Raw genomic sequence first — 22,950 nt, 5'->3', positions numbered from 1 at the left:
AAGCATCACTTCTTCAGCACTCAGCTTTCTTCACAGTACAACTTTCATATCCATTCATGACTACTGGAAAAACCATAGCCTTGACTAGATGGACCTTTGTTGACAAAGTGATGTCTCTGCTTTTGAATATGCTACCTAGGTTGGTCATAACTTTTCTTCCAAGGAGTAAGCGTCTTTTAATTTTATGGCTGCAATCACCATCTTCAGTGATTTTGGAGCCCAGAAAAATAAAGTTTGACACTGTTTCCCCATCTATTTCCCATGAAGTGACAAGACCGGATGCCATGATCTTCGTTTTCTGAATGTTGAGCTTTAAGCCACCTTTTTCACTCTCCTCTTTCACTTTCATCAAGAGGCTTTTTAGTTCCTCTTCACTTTCTGCCATAAGGGTGGTGTCATCTGCATATCTGAGGTTATTGATATTTCTCCTGGCAATCTTGATCCCAGCTTGTGCTTCTTCCAGCCCAGCATTTCTCATGATATACTCTGCATATAAGTTAAATAAGTAGGGTGACAACATACAGCCTAGACATACTCCTTTTCCTATTTGGAACCAGTCTCTGTTGTTCCATGTCCAGTTCTAACTGTTGCTTCCTGACCTGCATATAGGTTTCTCAAGAGGCAGGTCAGGTGGTCTGGGATTCCCATCTCTTGAAGAATTTTCCACAGTTTATTGTGATCCACACAGTCAAAGGCTTTGGCATAGTCAAGAAAGCAGAAATAGATGTTTTTCTGGAACTCTCTTGCTTTTTCCATGATCCAGCGGATGTTGGCAATTTGATCTCTGGTTCCTCTGCCTTTTCTAAAACCAGCTTGAACATCTGGAAGTTCACGGTTCAGGTATTGCTGAAATCTGGCTTGGAGAATTTTGAGCATTACTTTGCTAGCATGTGAGATGAGTGCAATTGTGCGGTAGTTTGAGCATTCTTTGGCATTGCCTTTCTTTGGGATTGGAATGAAAACTGATCTTTTCCGGTCCTGTGGCCACCGCTGACTTTTCCAAATTTGCTGGCATACTGAGTGCAGCACTTTCACAGCATCATCTTTCAGGATTTGAAATAGCTCAACTGGAATGCCATCACCTCCACTTGCTTTTTTCGTATTGATGCTTCCTAAGGGCCACTTGACTTCACATTCCAGGATGTGTGGCTCTAGTTGAGTGATCACACCATCATGATTATCTTGGTCATGAAGATCTTTTTTGTATAGTTCTTCTATATGTTCTTGCCACCTCTTCTTAATATCTTCTGCTTCTGTTAGGCCCATACAATTTCTGTCCTTTATCGAGCCCATCTTTGCATGAAATGTTCCTTTGCTATCTCTAATCTTTCCCATTCTGTTCTTTTCCTCTATTTCTTTGTATTGATCACTGAAGATGGCTTTCGTATCCTTCCTTGCTATTCTTTGGAACTCTGCATTCAGATGCTTATATCTTTCCTTTTCTCCTTTGCTTTTTGCTTCTCTTCTTTTCACAGCTATTTGTAAGGCCTCCCCAGACAGCCATTTTGCTTTTTTGCATTTCTTTTCCATGGGGATGGTCTTGATCCCTGTCTCCTGTACAATGTCATGAACCTCATTCCACAGTTCATCAGGCACTCTATCAGATCTAGGCCCTTAAATCTATTTCTCACTTCCACTGTATAATCATAAGGAATTTGATTTAGGTCATACTTGAATCGTCTAGTGGTTTTCCCTACTTTCTTCAATTCAAGTCTATTTGGCAATAAGGAGTTCATGATCTGAGCCACCGTCAGCTCTCGGTCTTGTTTTTGCTGACTTTAGAGCTTCTCCATCTTTGGCTGCAAAGAATATCATCAATCTGATTTTGGTGTTGACCATCTGGTGATGTCCATGTGTAAAGTCTTCTCTTGTGTTGTTGGAAGAGGGTGTTTGCTATGATCAGTGTGTTTTCTTGGTAAAACTCTATTAGCCTTTGCCCTGCTTCATTCCATATTCCAAGGCCAAATTTGCCTGTTACTCCAGGTGTTTCCTGACTTCCTACTTTTGCATTCCAGTCCCCTATAATGAAAAGGACATCTTTTTTGGGTGTTAGCTCTAAAATGTTTTTGAGGTCTTCAAAGAACTGTTCAACTTCAGCTTCTTCAGCATTACTGGTTGGGGCACGGTCTTGGATTACTGTGATATTGAATGGTTTGCCTTGGAAACGAACAGAGATCATTCTGTCATTTTTTATTTTTTTTATTTAATAAAGTTTTATTTTTCAAAATGTACAGCTGGTGGGACCTGTTCATGCATCTTCACCAGCAGCTGGGGCATCTCCACCCTTGGTGTTTCTGGTGTAAATCACTTGAGCTCTGTGCTTTGAAAGCAGTTTAATAAGTCCTCTACTAAGGAGTTCCTGAAGGGCTGCTCTGGCCAGGGAACCACGAATCTTCAGTCTCTCAGAGACCACAGCTGGAGTTATAAGCTTATAGTTGGGAATTTCTTTACAGAGTTTGTCATATGTTGCTTTGTCAAACAAGACTAGGTTATTGAGCTTGTCCCAAACTTTGCCTTTGGACCACTTCTTCTTTTTGGCCTTGCCCCCAGATTTGTTCACTGGATCTTTTGTCTTTCTTGGCCGACTTTCCAGCATCTTTCTTCTTCTTGTCGTCCTTGGGCGGCATAGCGAAGCCCGGAGAGCAGCTACAACCACTGCCGCCTTGCTAAGATGTCGGACAAAAAGGCCATTCTATCATTTTTCAGACTGTATCCAAGTATTGCATTTCGGACTCTTTTGTTGACCATGATGGCTACTCCATTTCTTTTGAGGGATTCCTGCTCGCAGTAGTAGATATAATGGTCATCTGAGTTAAATTCACCCATTCCTTTGGTTTGCTGATTCCTAGAATGTGGACGTTCACTCTTGCCATCTCCTGTTTGACCACTTCCAACTTGCCTTGATTCATGGGCCTGACATTCCAGGTACTTATGCAATATTGCTTTTTACAGCATTGGATCTTGCTTCTATCACCAGTCACATCCACAACTGGGTATTGTTTTTGCTTTGGCTCTATCCTTTCATTCTTTCTGGAGTTATTTCTCCACTGATCTCCAGTAGCATATTGGGCACCTACCATTCTTCACATTTCATTTTTTTCATTTGAAGAGTGAATGAGGGCTTCCCTGGTTAAAGGGCTTGGCTCAGTGGTGAAGAATCCACCTGCCAATACAGGAGACACAGGTTTAATCCCTGGTCCAGGGAGATCCCACATGCCTTGGAGCAAGTAAGCCTGTGTATCACAACTTTTGAGCCTGTGCTCTGGAGTCTGGGAGCCAGAACTACTGAAGCCCACATGTTATAATTACTGAAGCCCATGTGCCCTAGCGGAGAAGGCCATGGCACTCCACTCCAGTACTCTTGCCTGGAAAATCCCATGGACAGAGGAGCTTGGAAGGCTGCAGTCCATGGGGTCACTGAGGGTCAGACACGACTGAGCGACTTCACCGTCACTTTTCCCTTTCATGTATTAGAGAAGGAAATGGCACCCCACTCCAGTACTCTTGGCTGGAAAATCCCATGGACACAGGAGCCTGGAAGGCTGCGGTCTATGGGGTCGCACAGAGTCAGACACGACTGAAGTAACGCAGCAGCAGCAGCAGCAGCAGCAGCAGCAGCAGCAGTGGCAGCCTGCCCTAGAGTCCATGCTCTGCAACGAGAAGGCGCTGCAATGAGAAGCCCGCGCCCCACAACTAGAGAGTAGCTCCTCACAGCAGCTAGAGAAGAGCCAGGCAGCAAGAGAGACCCAGCACAGCCAGAGATAAACAGATAAACAACATGATTTTTGAGAAAAGAGTGAGTGATCACGCCTATTTCTAAATTCATTTTCACTCATTCAGCATTTATTGAGGGTCTATGAAGTACTAGCAGGGTCCATGGAAAGTAAAAGTACAAACGTGTTTTCTGCTTTTATTCTGATTCTTTCATTAAGCATCTAATATAGAACTCATGCCAAATAAAATCTTAGGAACTGTCTTGCTTTTTGGGAAGAATATTTGGAACCAAAACTGCTGTTCTTTAAGCACTGAGTTCATACAGCTCATAAAATAACAAAAATCAGTCTTAATAAACATATCACTCATTTGATTCTCCAGATGAAATAGTTATCTTCTAAATAAAAATAACTAAAAATCTCCTTTCATTTTCTCTTCCTTGTTCAGGTCTGTATCACACATTATCTGAAACCAACATAATTTGCTTTATATCATTTTAATACTGTCATCCCCTTTGTATCCTTTTTTCCAACAATGATTGCTTTTCTTTTTTCTTTTCTTTGATGAGGCAAACATATGATTCAGAGGGAAGTAAGACAATCAGTTTTAAAGCATGTACATTCCTGGTATCATTATCCTGTCTTTCCCTCAAACAGTTGGATATTCTGTTAACAACCTGTTACTGAAAGGTGAAAAATGGGCAAAAATATAATACACGAAATACAATTAATTCTAATAATAATGAAGGGTAAGAGTACCTGTATGATAAATTTCTGCAACAAAGTGTGTGTGTTAGTCACTCAGTTGTGTCCAACTCTTTGTGACCCCATGAATTATAGCCCACCAGGCTCCTCTGTACACGGACTTCTCTAGGGATAAATACTGGAATGGGTTGCCTTTCCCTGCTCCAGGAGATCTTCCCGACCCAGGGACCGAACCCAGGTCTCCTGCGTTATAAGCAGATCCTTTACCATCTGAGCCACCAGGGAAACCCATTAGCAAATTACTATTAAAATATCAGTCAGGATTATGATGGTCAATGAAAATGAAGGCATAACTCAAATGCCCAAAAGTAAACTTCTTGGCCAACTTAAGTCTGGATGGTCACTGAGTGCTAGTTCTGGGAACAGGACTACCTGGGCTCAAGTTCTAGCCCTGTCAACTTAGTGGCTCTGCACATTTGGGAGCAGTTATTATCTCAGTTCTCTGCACCTCAGTTTCCTTATCTGTTGAATGAGAGTAAAAGTGCCTGTAATCACAGTCCCTGGAATTCTCCAGGCCAGAATACTGGAGAGGGTAGCCTTTCCCTTCTCCAGGGGATCTTCCCAACCCAGGGATCGAACCCAGGTCTCCTGAATTGCAGGTGTATTTTTTACCAGCTGAGCCACCAGGGAAGCCCTATTCAGTGCCACACACTGTCAACTCTGATTGTTGTAATAGATTAAACAATTTCATAGAAACTTGATGCTTTATCACTCATTCTGCTTCATGCTGGAGTTCCAGAACAATTTTTAGGTTTTATATATTCTTTAACTTTTATTATTTGAATACTCTTTTCCTGGTCAAGTGGAGAAGGGAATGGCAATCCACTTCAGTATTCTTGCTTGGAGAGGACAGAGGAGTCTGGTGGGGTACAGTCCATGGGGTCATAAAGAGTCTGACACGACTGAGTGACTAACACTTTTCCTGGTCAAGATAGATGCCAATTACATCCTTCCACTTAAGGATTTTCAAACCTGGCTCTAGAGAAATGATTTTTATTCTTTGAAATTATGGGGCCCTGAGTGAAATGGGTGTAACAGATTATGGGGGACAGCCTCTAATACATAGGTCCTCCCCACCCCTTTACTTCTTCCAACACCTCCTCTCTTCTGTTAACTACATCTCCAGAAAGCAGGACTGCTTTTATCCGTGGCTATCCACTGATATCAAAAGGATAACTATATACATATATAAGACAGGTACAAAGACAATGGGCTAGAAAGCCTGCTTTCAGCTACTTTGGGAACAAAAGGATATTTGCTATATTTCGTTTTTCTATTAAGGCCCTGGCCTGACCTATTTTTCCCCCCTTTATTCAAAGTTAAGCCAGGAAATAATACATTTTATTTTTTTTTTAGTTAAAATACGAGAATAGAAAAGGGCCTCATTTAGTAATGAGGGGAACATAACCTTTATTCAATGCAAAGGGCACTGGAGTCTATATTCATCCAGGCGCCAAATAGCCCTCTAAGCTTTAAAAACTAATTACAGGAGGAGAGTGTGATTTTTCAGTCTTTTTGGCTCATGCCATGCTCCTGTGGTACTCTAACGTGCTAAATCAAGGCTCTGTCAACTCTACCACATTGGAATATCAATGAAGAATGTCCCCTCCACTTACCTTTGGTTTCAGGATAGAGAATGTGATAGATTAAAAGAAAAGAATCAATCACATATAAAGCAAAATAGACATAAAAAATTATTTTTCTTCTGTTAAAGCAAACAGAATGAATGTGTTTTCAACCCATGTCTATTTGCATGCAAAAACATGAACAAATATCTAAGGCATCTCGTTCAGCAAAATAAACCAGATAATATGGAAAAATTTATATAAAATTCAAGCCCAGGCAAAACTAAACAACGGTGATGAAAGTCAGAACAAAGGTTACCTTGAGATAACCTTCTGGGTACAAGAAAAGTTTTGTATTTTGATCTGGGAGGTGGCTACATGAGTAAAATAACACGTAACATTTCACTGAGTTATACACCTAAGATAAACATCTTACTTCATGGATGTAATCATTCACCAAAAATTTTAAAAATATGTATAATTTGTTTTGCCTTCAAATTTAAGATGGAATGTAACAATTTAAATCACACACAGAAAAGAACAAAGCCAAGAACTAAAATTCTAGCTCTTTTAAATCAGACATATGAGGTAGTATAGGGAGGCTCATCTCTTGATTAGCATTCTGTTTCTAAATAGGGCTAGAAACCCTTCCCTTTAAGCTTTCGAAGACAACTAATAAAACTGATTGAGGGGGAAGGAGGCTTCAGAGGGAGGGGATATATGTATATATACAGCTGATTCACTTTGTTGTACAGCAGAAATTAACATAACATTGTAAAGGAATTATACTCCAATAAAAATAGTTGATTGAGAGGGCAAGCTCTTACTACCACTTTGGGAAACTATTTGGCAGTGTGCACGACAATTGAACATATGCATATACTATGACCAGCAATTTGAATCCTACAATATAAGCAATAAACAAACATATATACACATGATTACCAAGAGAGGTAGAGTAGAATATACAAAGAAGCACCATTTGTAACAGTGTCAAATTAGAAACTACCCAGGTGTACCTAACAGGAGTAAAATGAATGAGTGCATATATACACACATGCACATTCAAATAATACCATATTAAAAAAATACTTGTGGTGCATTCACATTCATTGTTGTTCAGTTGCTAAGTCATGTCTGGCTCTTTGCAACCGTATAGGCTGCACATGATGAAATACGATATAGAGTACAGGGTAATAAGGATCTATACACAAGAATATGGATGAATTTTGTCAACGTAATGTGGAACAAATGGAGCCAGTCATAAAATATATAACTGCATGATTCCATTAAAAAAACCCCACAAAACAGATTAAACTAATCTAGGTACTTGAAGGTAAGATACAGGTAACTTTTAAAGAGGTGACTAGTGACCAGGAGGAACTGTAAAGCTCACTATCATTTTGTTCTGTTTCTTGCTATTATTCTGTTTCTTTTTTTCCTTTTTTTAAAAAAATTTTTATTTTTACTTTATTTTACTTTAAAATACTGTATTGGTTTTGCCATACATTGACATGAATCCACCACGGGTGTACATGCATTCCCAAACATGAACCCCCCTCCCACCTCCCTCCCCACAACATCCCTCTGGGTCATCACCGTGCACCAGCCCCAAGCATGCTGTATCCTACATCGGATATAGACTGGCGATTCGATTCTTACATGATAGTATACATGTTTCAATGCCATTCTCCCAAATCATCCCACCCTCTCCCTCTCCCTCAGAGTCCAAAAGTCCGCTATACACATCTGTGTCTTTTTTGCTGTCTTGCATACAGGGTCATCATTGCCATCTTTCTAAATTCCATATATATGTGTTAGTATACTGTATTGGTGTTTTTCTTTCTGGCTTACTTCACTCTGTATAATCGGCTCCAGTTTCCTCCACCTCATTTGAACTGATTCAAACGTATTCTTTTTAATGGCCGAGTAATACTCCATTGTGTATACGTACCAAAGCTTTCTTATCCATTCATCTGCTGATGGACATCTAGGTTGTTTCCGTGTCCTGGCTATTATAAACAGTGCTGCGATGAACATTGGGATACATGTGTCTCTTTCAATTCTGGTTTCCTTGGTATGTATGCCCAGCAGTGGGGTTGCTGGGTCATAAGGCAGTTCTATTTGCAATTTTTTAAGGAATCTCCACACTGTTCTCCATAGTGGCTGTACTAGTTTGCATTCCCACCAACAGTGTAGGAGGGTTCCCTTTTCTCCACACCCTCTCCAGCATTTATTGCTTGCAGATTTTTGGATCGCAGCCATTCTGACTGGTGTGAAGTGGTACCTCATTGTGGTTTTGATTTGCATTTCTCTGATAATGAGTGATGTTGAGCACCTTTTCATGTGTTTGTTAGCCATCCGTATGTCTTCTTTGGAGATAATCTATTTAGTTCTTTGGCCCATTTTTTGATTGGGTCGTTTATTTTTCTGGAATTGAGCTGCATAAGTTGCTTGTATATTTTTGAGATTAGTTGTTTGTCAGTTGCTTCATTTGCTATTATTTTCTCCCATTCAGAAGGCTGTCTTTTCACCTTGCTTATATTTTCCTTTGTTGTGCAGAAGCGTTTAATTTTAATTAGATCCCATTTGTTTATTTCTGCTTTTATTTCCAGAATTCTGGGAGGTGGATCATACTTGATCTGGATACTGCGTACACAATGAAAAGTATGAAAATTTGCCAAACTGTGCCTTTGACATGTGCATGTGTAAACTATAGGCAATATAAGCAGAGAGATGGAAACTCTAAGAAAGAATCATAAGGAAATGATAGAAATCAAACACTCCATAACAGAAATGAAGAATGCGTTTAATGGTCTTATTTAATAGACTGGACATAACCAAGGAAAGAATCAATGAGTTTTAAGAAATGTCAATAAAAATTTCCAAAAGCCAAATCCAAAGACAAAGAATGAAAAGACAGAACAGAATACCCAAGAACAGAGGAACAATTTAAAGAGGTATAATGCATGTTTGGGCATACTAGAAGGAAAAGAAAGAGAAAAAAAAAGAATTAAACAATAATGACTGAGAATTTCCCCAAACCAATGACACCCATTGAATCACCATGATCCATGAAGCTCAGAGATCACCACCATGAAAAACACACACACATACAAGATTTGAATAGTGCAAAATCAAAAACAAAGAAAGGAATTTTGCAAGAAGCCAGAGGAAAATATTACCTTACTCACAGAAAAACAAGGATAAAAATCACATTGGACTTTTCTTCAAAAACCATAAAGCAAGAATAGTGAAGTGAAATACTTAAAAGTGCTAGAAGATTTATCAACCTAGAAATTTGAACCCTGTGAAATTATTCTTCAAAAGTGAGGGAAAAATAAACACTTTTTCAAACAAAAATTGAAGGAATTTGTCTTCAATAGACCTGCCTTATAAGAAATGCTAAAAGAAGTTCTTTAGGAAGAAAGGAAATATAGGTTAGAAACTTGGACCTACATTTAAAAAGGAAGATAACTAAAGAAGGAATAATTGAAGGTAAATAAAGCCTTTTATTTCTCTTTCTCTTAATTGATCTACAGGTAACAGTTTGTTCAAAATAATAATAGCAACATTATATACAGTGACTATAGTTTATGGATAAATAGAATAAATGGCAGCAATGTTACAAGGGATGGGAGGAAAGAATTAAGACTACTCTGTTATAACATACTTTTGTTAGTCCCAAATGTATGTTGCAAACTCTAGTGCAATCTCTAAAAAAGCAAAAAATAAATAAAACAAATATATACACTAAGGTGATACAGCAGAATTATACAAAAACACTCAAAACCAGACATCAGAAAAGCACAGTCCACTTTTAAAAAAATCATTAATTTTGATTTTGTTACAACTAAAAATTTCTGTTCTATGAAAGTTTTTGTAAACACCTGTTAACTAAAGAAGACACACACACACACAGAGACACACACACACACACAAACAGACACACACACACACAGACACAGACACACACACACACACAGACACACACACAGACACACACAGACACACACAGAGACACACACACACACACAGACACACACACAGACACAGACACACACACAGACACACACAGACACACACAGACACACACACACACACACACACACACACACACACACTTCCCTGGTGGTTAAGTGGATCTGACTGCAATGCAGGAGATCCTGCCTGGAGAATCCCAAGTACAGAGGAGCCTGGTGGGCTACAGTCCATAGGGTCACACAGAGTTGAACACAACTGATGTGACTAAGCAGCAGTCACTGCTTTAATAAATTCTTATTTATCAAATAAAAAATGAGATGATGCTAAACATCATATGTCATGAGGGAAATACAAATGAAAACAATGAGATCACCAGACCCTGATAAGAATGTAATGTATCAAATCTGAAACACTGACACCACCATATGCTGGCGAGGATATGGAGCAGTGGGAACCCCCATTTCCTGTTGGTGGGAATGCAGCAGGGGACTGCTACTTTGGAACAGTCTTGCAATTTCTTACAAAACTAAACATACTCTTGTCATACAATCTAACAGCCACATTTTTCGGTATTTACCCAAATGAGCGGAAAAAAGAGCTATCAAGCCACAAAATGACAGAGAAGAACCTTAAGTGCATAGGGCTAAGCAAAAGAAGTGAATACGAAAAGGCTACATACTGTATGATTCCAACTATATGACATTCTGGAAAAGGCAAAACTACAGAGACAGAAAAGAAAACAGGGGTTGCCAGGGTTGGAGGAGAGAAGGGCTGGATGAACAGGAGGAGCATAGAGGATTTTTAGGGCAGAGAACCTATTATTCTTAGTGAAACTGTAATTTACTTTAACCAGTGAATGCATACAATCACTAGACATTTCTCAACTCTTAAAATGTACAAGACAAAGACTGAACCCCAATGTGAACTACAGACTTCAGTTGATAATATCAGCTTACCAGTTTTAACAAATGTAGCTCATTGCTGCAAAGTATTAAAAGTAGAGGAAACTGGGGGTAAGGGGGGGTGAGGGGTCACATGGGAACTATGCATCTTCCACTCAATATTTTTAACAAACCTAAAACTGCTCCCTTATACAAATAAAAATCTATTAATTAAAAAATACACATATATTCATATATATGTGTATTTTCTTGTATCATATATATATGTTTTCTTATATCAATGTAACTAGCTGACAAGTTTTTCTGAGATAATGTGAAATATAAGGAAGAAAACATAAATTGTTGTTGTTCAGTTGCTAAGTTGTGTCCAACTCTTTGCAACCCCATGAACTGTAGCACACCAGACTTGACTATAAGAACCTTTGTTGGCAAAGTGATGACTCTGCTTTTTAACACACTGTCTAGCTTTGTTATAGCTATTCTTCCAAAGAGCAAGCATCTTTTAATTTCTTGGTTGCAGTCACCATGTGCATTGATTTTGGAGCCCCAGAAAATGAAATCTGACAGTTTCCTCATTTTCCCCATCCCTTTGCCATGAAGTGATAGGACTGGATACCATGATCTTAGTTTTCTGAATGTTGAGTTTCAAGTCAGCTTTTTCATTCTCCTCTTTCACCTTCATCAAGAGGCATTACGTTAAATTATGGATGAACTTTTGAGTCTCATGATTTTGAGAAAGTTTTAAATGGCACTATAGCAATTTTTCATAATAAAATAGTAAAGATATGGCACCACAGTGTACAAATACAGTTAACTTCATGAAGAGTAAAGGTCTATTTATCTACAGTTGCAGCCCACATTCTGAGAAGGAGACAAGCTCACAGCTCTGTGATGAGTTAAAAGTAAAATACTGGTGACTACTTCTTTTATTCTTTTTCTGATCTTTGCTTCTTTAAAGTGCTTTTACTTTATTTTATTAATATTTATTCATTCACTTGGATAGGGAAAAAGACAATAAGGATAAATTTTATTTATTTTAATGTGACAAAATATTACCTCCACTTCTCCCCTACCTGACCACCAATTTACACAGCTCTAAAATGACACAGGTGAAAATATTTCACTGTGCCAGGCCAGCCATATGAAATTCAAGAGCGTCAACAGATTAGGCCACATTTTCACTGCTAAAAAAATTACTTACATTGTACAAAGGTAAATATTGTGTGATAAAGTTGAGAGACTTCACTTTTGTCAAAATATGTAGGGAACAATCAGAGATAAAGCACTGTATATGCACAAATGTGGGAAGCACATCTGCATTTCTGCAAGGTTCACCTAAGTTTTATGAACTAAGGAGCATGTTAAGAACAACTGCAATATGTAACATATACGTACAAGGGCAAGGACTTTTTCAATGTTTTTACCTTATGAAATCTTCTTCCTCTTCCCTCTTTGACCTCAGCTGTTTGGGTTGAGCCATATTCATCCAGTTTGGTAGAGATTTCAAGAGCCTGCTGATATCATCATCTTTTGCCCAAGATGCACTGATGACAAGTTTTTCTTCAGACTGGACGATACCCCTGAACACAACCAACAGAAAAGAGACACTTCAGGACACTGCCTGGCTTCATTAGCATTTTCCATCTTTGCTGTTAGAAAAAGATGCCATGTTCATCTCTCTTATTAACCTAACCCATTATCCAGCTGGAGGCATGATATCCACTGATAGGTCACCTTTGTGGGAAACATCATTTCTAGATTCCATTCTTAGTTTCTTCATTGTTGAGTAATTGTGAAACTAATAATATTAATTAGCTCCCCTTATCCTAGTTAATCCCTAAGGATAAATAAAAGTGCATGGTAGGTCTTTTGGGGGTGGGGAGTGGGAAGGGATTCTTTCAAGAAAGATGTTGAACAAACAAAAAGTGGGTTAACCGTAAAGACAGTGAAATTAAACAGCAACATGAATGGTAGCTGAAAGGTGATGGAAGTGTTACAAAAGGTTATTCTCTGACCTCTTGGTTTAAACTACCGGTTAGCTCTACTTGAAGATGTTTTTTGAATCATGGACACCCCTGTATTCAAAGCAAATCCACCATCACAGAGAAACCTTCTGCCCTTGATGTCAGGCAGAAAAAGTCTTTGATTACTGTTCTCTCTAGTGGGCTCTGACAAGTGACCTGGAATGACAGGCTTCAAGTCCTTTAATAGGGCCCATGGGTGAGCTATTAACACTGCTCTTAACAAAACATACCTGGAAAGTCATCGTGAACACTCAATTCCAACTTAATTAAAAAGCTTCTCTTTCTGTTCAACATTTCTGTCACTGTAACTAATTTCAATGGTCTAAAAATCCTCCTCAGCAATTCTAGGTGACAGAATGGCATTTATTTATGAAAGGACTGCTAATTAGCTGGCAAGCCCTCTGAAGCTAAGAAGTTCTCTCCTCCATCACAGGCAGGAATTTATGTTGGTATAATGGCTATACTGAAGAACATGATGTCCTTCTAAATAATACAATACATACACAGTGTATATGCTTGGATCTATGAGAAAACCTCCTTTACCCAACAGACAATATATGTAGACAGAAGCTGCTGACACCTAAAAACCTTGACTCATGACAACCTTACTTGAGGTAACAAAATTCTGTGTTGCAGGGAGCAATACTGCCCTGGTTCTCTGAAAATAAACTAGAATAAAGAAGAGAACCATAGTTGATTTCTAGAATTCTCACTCACCACAGCAAAAGGTTTCTAACAGTAACTGTGGTCAGCAATACAAAACTTAGATTACAGAATCTTCTGCCCTGAGACCTCTCAAATTACTCTGACTGGTCTCTTTGTTTGGTTTTTTGTTATTTTCATGCATCTTCCTGCAATCTACATGGACTGATCCCACAAGATAACTTTATACTTTTATACATGGGGTGGTGTATTCAGTCTTACAGAATACAAATCTATGCTACTGCATGTCAGAAGAATCCTCAACATTCTTTGGCATTCTTTTTACCTGTCTCTGGTCAACTTCCTCTCTCCTTCCCTCTATGGCTATCTTTTAAACCTTTGTCTTTTATGTCCTCATTGTTTGACCCCCACATTCTTCCCATCTGTCAAAGAAAGGAGGGGAGCGAAGTATATGCTTTCAAACAGCTCAACTCTTATCCTCCATAGAAATATATCCAAATCCATTTCATCACCACTTACTCGCAATAATTCCTCTACCTAGGCTCTTGGGGCTCCTTTCTCTGCCCCTCCTTCCAATGACCCCTCCCTTTCCTGCATATCTGGGATCTCTCTCAATATATTCCTCAATCCCCTGTGTTTTATTTTTTAAATGAATGAATAACTGAATCTCTTTCCTGATGTAGTATTTCTAATAAAGCTTCTCTCCCTCCACATACACTGTTATCAAACGAACGTGGCCTTTACCCAGTCACTTCATTTTCTCACCTCTCATTTACCTTTTCTATTCCTGAAGTCTCTCTGTAGGATCTACTCTATGGTTTAACCCAACTGTTCCTTCTTGCAACTTTTTCAGTGATTTTTACTTCCAGATTTTCGGTTTAGCTCTTTTACAAACCCACTCGCTTCTTTCCTCTAAAATGTTCTGTACTTGTATCGTGGATTCTATCCTTCCTTTATTTCTCTGAATCATTTTTAAGCAGAGATTTTAAAGTTCTTATGTGGCTCTGTATTTTCAGGAAGTTCTTTGGGGTTTCTCTGGTGGCTCAGATGGTAAAGAATCTGCCTGCAATGCGGGAGACCTGGGTTTGATCTCTGGGTCAGGAAGATCCCCTGGAGAAGGAGATGGCAACCTATTCTAGTATTCTTGTCTGGAGAATCCCATGGACAGAGGAGGAGCCTGGCTGGCTACTGTCCATGGGGTCGCAAAGAGTTGGTCATGACTGAGCCACTAACCCTTTCACCTTGGATGTCAAATGTCCTATTAGTTGCATTTTCCTTCTTTTTTCATGATGGTGGTTTGCCATTCAGGTCTGCAAGTTCTACCTCAGAGGGACTTGACCTTTGCACGAATCCCACATTTTGCCTTGTGCTTTGGAGATGTCACTGTTAGATGAGCTGCATTCGCCTCTCCTGGATCCTATGAGTTTCACTACTTTCAAATAAGTTTTTAAGTTTTTTTTTTCCTTCCTTATCCTGGCTTACAACGTTCTCCCCCTACATGAGTGGTATAAATTGAGGTCCTTACTTGCACACGTCACACGTGTAGGATTCTGATTTCTTTTAGAGGTCACTTTTTCCCTTGGACTGAAAGGAGATCAAACCAATCCATCCTAAAGGAAATCAGTCCTGAATACTCATTGGAAGGACTGATGTTGATGCTGAAGTTCCAATGCTTTGGCCACCTGATGTGAAGAACTAACTCATGAAAAGACCCTGATGCTGGGAAAGATTGAAGGCAAGAGGAGAAGGGGGCGGCAGGGGATGAGATGGTTGGATGGAATCACTGGCTCAATGGACATGAGTCTGAGCAAGCTCCACGAGTTGGTGATGGACAGGGAGGCCTGGCATGCTGCAGTCCATGGGGTCGCAAAGAGTCAGACACAACTGAGTGACTCAACTGAACTGAACTGAGGGAAGCCTGGCATGCTACAGTCCAAGGGGTTGCAAAGAGTCAGACATGACTGAGCAACTGAACTGAACTTTTCTCCTGGGAGTAGGGTGGCTTATTCTCAAGCACAAAGTTTTCCTAGTCTCATATATGGGTGGAAAGACCCCATATACAACTCCTGCATAGATAAACTTCCAGGCCATGTAGGTGTTAATATGCTAGCCCCTATTGGGTCTTCTCCTCTGCTACGATCTGAATGTTTGTGTACCCCTGGAATCCACATGTTGAAATCCTACCACCGCTGTCACAGTATTAGGAGGTAACGCTTCTAGGAAGTGATTAGGTCATAAGGGTGCAGCCCTCATAAATGGGATTAGTGGCTTACGAAAGAGATCCCACAGCGTTCCCTAGCCCCTTCCTCCAGGTGGTAATACAATAAACAGGCTGCAAACCAGAAGAGGGCCTCCCCTGATGCTTCCGGCACTTTGATCTTGAATCAAAATTTATTTCTCACAGTCTCCGGACTATGAGAAATAAATTTCTGTTGTTTATAATCCATCCAGTCTGCAGTATTTTATTATAGCAGCCCAAGTCACTTTTCACTTGGACTTGGCCGTGACCTTATAACTGGGTGTCTTGCCTGGAACTTCAAGACCATCAGTCCAATTCACCACGTTCATTGGAAGGGTCATTTCTCTAAAACTGTGCAAATGCAATCCTATTTTCTCCTTCTTAGAAGTCTTCACTGATTCCTAATTCTAATACCAAGTCCAAACTTAGCAAGTCATGAACATCTGCCTTTTCAACTTCATCTCCTACTGCTGCTTTCCTCTTTTGTATATTCACTACTCCCAGTCACGGCTTCCCTGGTGGCTCAGATGGTAAAGAATCTCTGCAATGCAGGAGACCTGGGTTTGATCTCTGGGTCAGGAAGATCCCCTGGAGAAGGGAATGGCAACCCACACCAGTATTCTTGCCTGGAGAATCCCCATACACAGAGTAGCCTGGTGGGCTACAGTCCATGGAGTTGCGAAGAGTCAGACATGACTGAGTGACTAACACACACACACACACACACACACACACACACACACACACACACACACACACACACCCAGTCAAATCCCTGCCTGTGTTGGCTGAACATCCCATCCACAGTCAGAATTTGGATGTTTTCTGAATGCTTCCTGCTTCTGTGTATCATCTCTGCCTAGAGAACTTTTCTCCATCTTACTTATATGCCTCTACTGATCAAACATTACATCAGCTTTTCCCTTGAGACAATTGAGTCCTTTCATTTGTACCTTATCACCCTTTACTGGGGCTTTCAATCTTGACTGCATCTGTGCATGCATGCTAAGTCACTTCAGTCATGCCCAACTCTTTGCAAACCTAACGACTATAACCGTCAGGCTCCTCTGTCCATACGATTTTCCAGGCAAGAATACTGGAGTGGGTTGCCATGCCCTCCTCCAGAAGCTTTTCCCAACCCAGGAACTGAACCCTTGTCTCTTATGTTTCCTGCATTGGTAGGAGGGTTCTTTACCACTAGCACCATATGGGATGCCCTGGGGAGCTTTAAAAATATTACTAGATGTCCGGGCCACATCTAAAACCTAGTAAACCAGAATCTCTGGGGATGGCATGTGGGCATCAACATTTTATAAAGTGTCCCAGGTGATTCTAGTGGGCATTCCAAGGTGAGAACCACTACCTCCCACACACCTCTGCTCTCACTGGTCCTACCACACTTCTTTACAAGCTAGTCTCCCTTACTAGATGATGGCTTCTCGAGGACAGAGTTGATTCCTCATTAGCTGCTGCGCATCCAGTGCCATGCACAATACCTGGTATTTGGAAAGTGTATAAGAACTGAACTGGACATAAAAATAAGCCCTCTTCAGTTTTAGGAATCTTGGGTAACTGATTAAGTTAAAACCATGGTAGTGGTTTTCCTTTTCTCTTTCTCTGTACCAAATGACTCAGGTGAGCCATCAAACCATCTGGCATTTTGACCAAAGTATAGATCATTCTGCTATGCTCTCACTATACCTCTGTGAATTCAACAAAAATTAGAATAATGAATAGGAGTGTATCCCCCTCTCGAAAGAAAAAATAAAAAGTCCAGCATTAAAAAGTCCTGACTCACAAGACAAACGAGCCAAAGAGTAATTACTGTCAAGCCTTCCCTTTCCACTCCACTTACTCCTACATGGCCTATTACTGGGAAGTTGCCTCAAAGCCTCACTTTCTCTGGGAGGACCTTGTTAACTGTGTCAGCCTACAGTATTTTCCTCTTTGGAAAGCAAATGAACAAAACCCCTTCTTTTCTACTTACAATTTATAACCTCATAGCTAGGACTTTGTCCTATACAATGGGTTGGTCAAATTATATGATCTGCATGTCAGATCTGCTTCACCTGCTAATTTCCTATGTGTTATAAAAGCTGTGAATAGTGCTGATATTTTCAATGCTTTTTTAAAATCTAAAGACAATGATTTTGTGACATATGGAAATTACATAAAGGTTAAATTTCAGATTTATTTAATCTTTATATAATTTCTATGGAATCTAGAAAGATGGTACCGATTAATTTATTTGCAGGCAGCAATGGAGAAACAGACATAGAGAACAGACTTATGAATGCAGGGAGAGGGGAGGAAAGGGTGAGATGTATGGAGAGAGTCACATGGAAACTTGCATTACCATATGTGAAATAGACAGCCAAAGGGAATTTGCTGTATGATTCAGGGAACTCAAATAGCGGCTCTGTATCAACCTAGAGGGGTGGGATGGGAAGGGAGATGGGAGGGAAGGGATATATGCACACCTATGGCTGATTCATGTTGATGTTTGACAGAAAACAACAAAATTCTGTAAAGCAATTATCCTTCAATTAAAAAATAAACTTTTTAAAAAAGTTAAATGTCAGTGTCCATATTTATTAAGAGCTATGGTTGAGTGGTTCAATTCCTCTCATGCCCACATTACAAATCAAAATTCTGTTCTACAGACTTAGAAGCCCAAACCCAGCACAGTTTTTCAGCATGTAAATCTTTGAGCCCATCCATGATGGCCCCCATCTGTTCCCGGGTTCAGGGAAAAGGCATGAGATAGTACTGTACATTTTCAAGATCTAGACTTTTTCATTTTAGCACTGGTTGGAATGAAAAAGTATCGCTTAGTGGGATACTATGTTAAAAGTACTCATACTATTACTTATGTATTTTTTAAAGCCTGGTTTAATTCAATAGTACAGTATTATATTACTGTCTTCACTAATATTCATATATCCTATTAAAAAACAGTAATCCAAATTAACAAGCATGCTAGCCACCTATATAATGCCCTCAACCATAAATTATTAATTCATATTGTAATGAACATCAATCCCAAAAGCAATTCCAAATATCCTACTTTGAAATATTAGCATTGATTAGCAACATACGATTACCCTAAGGGAAATTTTTCATTCAAATGGCAAAGTTCCCATCTTGACCAACTGCATTACTTTATAATTCTGTGATAATGGTACTATGCGGGTGACACAATTCTAGGACATATCCAAACAGCCTCCAAAGAGGAGAACTAAATTTACAACAATTACTCCACAAGAGGGGTAGGGTTAATCACCACTACCAGAACTATAATCTACTGATTAATTCACGGCTCAATGGGCCACAGACAGAGCCATCTGTGTAGCTATTTGTACCTGTTCCCAGGAGGAAGAGGAAAAGAGGTATACCTCTTGGAACAGGCGAGGGGGCTGCCATGGGAAGAGTCCACCCTCTAGACACAGCTGAGTGAATTTCATTCAGAAAACATCTGCTGGTGTCGACTGGCTCCGACGTGCACTGCTTCCTCGCTGGAACAGTTGGGAAGTACACGTGTGCCTGGTCCCCGGACACAGCTGGGGTGCTGAGTCTTTCATTAGGTAAACAAGCAGGGGCAGGTGGGGCTAATTGGATTCAACTGTTTGGTGACAGCCTGGGCAGGATGTTTGCTTTCCCAGACTGAATCTTTCAGACACTTTAAAAAACACTAGGAGCCAAGCTAGAGAAATGAACCCCGTCAAGGCTGGCCCGAATGAAGCCACTATGGTCGATTTTCGACCATGAATGACTGGAGCTATAGCAGGGCAAACTGCAGAGCGACCTCCAGCAACTCGGCGATCATGACAATGAACGCAGAATGCAGAGCTGGTACTACGCCGCTGAGTTAAATCAAGCAAACACAAAAGCAGATGCAGAACTGAAGATTCTCTTCAGAAAAGATGGAGCAGAATTAATAGGAAAAGAGCAGAGAAACATCAGGTTGTCTCTCATATCACACGGAATGCTGCTCAGAGAGCTTTATGATGGTGTGTATCTCCGCCTTGGAATTGTAACTCACGAAACATCTGATAACTCTAGAGGTGGGTGATGGGAAGGAAACAATCTTAAGAGGACCCAGGGGAAAAGACTTGAAGTTTCAGAGCTTACTGAAATTATTTAGGGGATAATTTAATAACAACCTTTAAATAGATAAGCTCTCACATGAAGGGTCATGACTGTTTGATATTTTAAAAACCAAGAAAAATAATTTTAACACAGTGGACCAAGAATACAAAATCTGCCTCAACTGTCAGGGCTCAGATGTTTTTTTAATGATAAGCCAATTTAAAAATAAATATAAAGGTCTTTATAAAAAGATCTCAGACCAGGTTACTCCCAGTTTCCACCCTAAATGAACCTGTCTCTCAGATCTGAAACATTATTTGAGTTTCCCATTTCCTCTTCTTTGGGCTGTAGAGCCAGTCTTAGCTTCTCATGCACGTACAACCACTTGCTTACTTTGGGACCTTAGCCATGCTATGAACCTTTCTGAACCTCTGTTTCTTCATTTGTAAGGTTGGGAAAATCTAATCTTGAGAACTGCTGTGACTGATAAAATGAGTAGATAACTATGGAGTCCTTGAACAATGACCATGTACCTTCGCAAGTGTGTATTTCCATTCTATTCTGGGTCCTTATTACTTTGCTTCAAAGTGACTGCAACTGACTCCTCCTTCATTGTGAGTTAGGTGGGAGAAATGAAGACTGGCTGCTTGCTAGGGAACTCCTAGGACATCTGGTTAGAAGGGCAGTATCTGTACTTGACAGGAAGGCAGTTGATGGGCACAAGAATATCGGGCTTCCCAGGTGGCACTAGTGGTAAAGAACCCACCTGCCAACGCAGGAGACATAAGAGATGCATGTTTTATCCCTGGGTGGGGAAAATCCCCTGGAGAAGGGAATGGCAACCCACTCCAGTATTCCTGCTTGGAGAATCCCACGGACAGAGCAACCTGGTGGGCTTCAGTTCACGGGGTCGCAAAGAGTTGGACATGACTGAAGTGATTTAACATGCCAACAGAAAAGTAAAGTTATTCACTTGATCAATAAACATGAGGGAAAGGTCTGTATGCAGATATCATGCTAAATGTTGGGACAATTATGTGGAAAAAAGACACAGTAACTTGCTTCTAGAACTCCAGAATTCAGATCAGTAACACATACAAGAATCACTTTGGGGACATTTTTAAACTACTCTTGCCCAGGTCCAGGATTCTGTGAGCCTTATGTGAGAAATCCAGGTGGTGTGTTTTAAAATCTCCTCAAATAAGTTGTGAGTCCACAGTGTTTGAGAGAGAAAGACATGTAAACCAAAAATACATCAAATAACACATGATAAAAGTCTTAAATTATAATACAGCTGGATAAATATTGAAACTGTTATGCCTAATAAGTTATAGGAGCACATAATAAAAGCTCTCATTTGCTGACTGTGCTCTGTGAATCAGATACTGTACATATTTTTATAAATGTCTTTATAATCTCTTCACTATTTAATGAAAATGAATGTATCAGTGGTAGATGAGCCAAGAATAGGGGACATAGCATAGGTTTAAGAGGCAAACGAGAAGACAGGCTAGCTGACTAGGGTTCCCTGGCACAGCCCTTGGCTCTTCTGAGGTTCAGAGTCAGTTAGCTGGCAGAGACAGTGAGACCAGCTCAATTAAACTCTCATTCCTGTAGGACCCTGGCATCTTTTTGCACAGCAAATCCACAGGGTTTCACAAACCATAGTGTCTAGTTTCTGCTACTTGGCACAATGTAGCCATTGAGAGCTTCTGAAGACACTACTTTGATTAGAGAGGATAGGTCATCCTCTTCCCGAATACCCATGATGGTATTCCTGTACTTAACATGGGAGGTTTAAAAGAAGAAAAACCTTTTCTGCTCATTCTTAACTATACTGACCACCCCCAGTCATTTTCATTTCTCAACCCCTTCCCCATGCATCACGTCCATCCATGCTTCCCTACTGCTTGCTCATCCTCTTCAGTCTGTTAGGAACTTGCTCCTTCATGAGATAAACATCTTGAAGCCCCACAAGGTGTCCAGGCTTGCGCCAGAGCTGGCTTCTGCCATTGCTGATGGTAAGTGCACCTCCATGTCACTCATGCCTCGGTATGAGTTCTCAGGCCTCCATGGAGAAGTGGCGAAAGGTGGGCTCTGGGGTTGGTTCCACCTTCTCCTAATAAAAACATGCCTGTGTCCTGTATCAACTGATTCTTCAAGATTAGAAGATGTTTTATTTGTATTTTCTACCAGGCCCAACACAATGCAGGAAGGCCTAGAAATTTGATTAATGAGCTGATGCGCAATTGGAACAGACAAACTTTACAAAAATGATTTTCCATCTTCAAGTGACTATTTGGGGGCACATGAGCAGCTGCTTGTACCTTAGGACAAAGAAGATGATAAAGGGAGAGAAACACTCAGCTTGCAAGTAGCAGACCAACAGACTGGCCGCCTGTCACTAATGCAGTATAAATGCATGCTCAGTCGCTCAGTCGTGTCTGACTCTCTGCGATCCCATGGGCTACAGTCCGGCAAGCTCCTCTGTCCACGGGACTTCCCAGCAAGAATACTGGAGTGGGTTGCCATTTCCTCCTCCAGGGGATCTTCCCCACCCAGGGATTGAAACCCTGTCTCCAGTGACTCCTGTATTGGTGGGTGGATTCTTTACCACTGAGCCACCTGGGAAGCCCCTCACTAATGCAGAGGACCCAAGAATTCACAGCTGAGTTCTCTTTTAAGACTCAAGAGTTGTGACTAAGTAAGAAGTAGACTTCTAGTCCTCATCTCCCTTTTAGGAAACCTTTTTATCCAAAGCATATAACATGACATCAGTATACATAACAGGCTTTCTCTCCAGAGTGAAGGGCTTAGAGAAAGGTGAGATGTTTTTGACCCTTCCTTAGATCTCCAAACTCCCAGTGGTACACTTGGGTTCTCAGGGCAAACCTGGAAAACACTCCAGCTCTCAGCAGAGGGCATTGTGAGCTTATGGATCAGATTCTTTCTGTAAAAGATATCTGCTGAGAAAGAATCCGATTGCGATATTTCCCCGCTCCCTTC

The 22,950-nt window shown here is 40.4% G+C and overlaps 1 protein-coding gene and 1 pseudogene across 1 annotated transcript in view; both read right to left on the bottom strand.

Moving 5' to 3' along the window:
- EXOC4 (exocyst complex component 4) overlaps window positions 1-22,950 on the bottom strand; it is an 816,431-nt gene that overhangs the window by 141,935 nt on the left and 651,546 nt on the right. The window contains exon 13 of the mRNA XM_068972655.1: window positions 12,354-12,509. Within this exon, the coding sequence (XP_068828756.1) occupies window positions 12,354-12,509 (156 nt within the window). The remainder of the gene's footprint in view (window positions 1-12,353; window positions 12,510-22,950) is intronic.
- On the bottom strand, window positions 2,249-2,627 carry LOC138079611 (small ribosomal subunit protein eS25 pseudogene; annotated as a pseudogene).

This window comes from Capricornis sumatraensis, chromosome 5 (genome assembly GCF_032405125.1).
Source record: "Capricornis sumatraensis isolate serow.1 chromosome 5, serow.2, whole genome shotgun sequence".
NCBI classification, from domain to species: domain Eukaryota; kingdom Metazoa; phylum Chordata; class Mammalia; order Artiodactyla; family Bovidae; genus Capricornis; species Capricornis sumatraensis.
The sequence above is the reverse complement of the archived record's forward strand: the minus strand, read 5'-3'. Positions and strand labels throughout refer to the sequence as shown.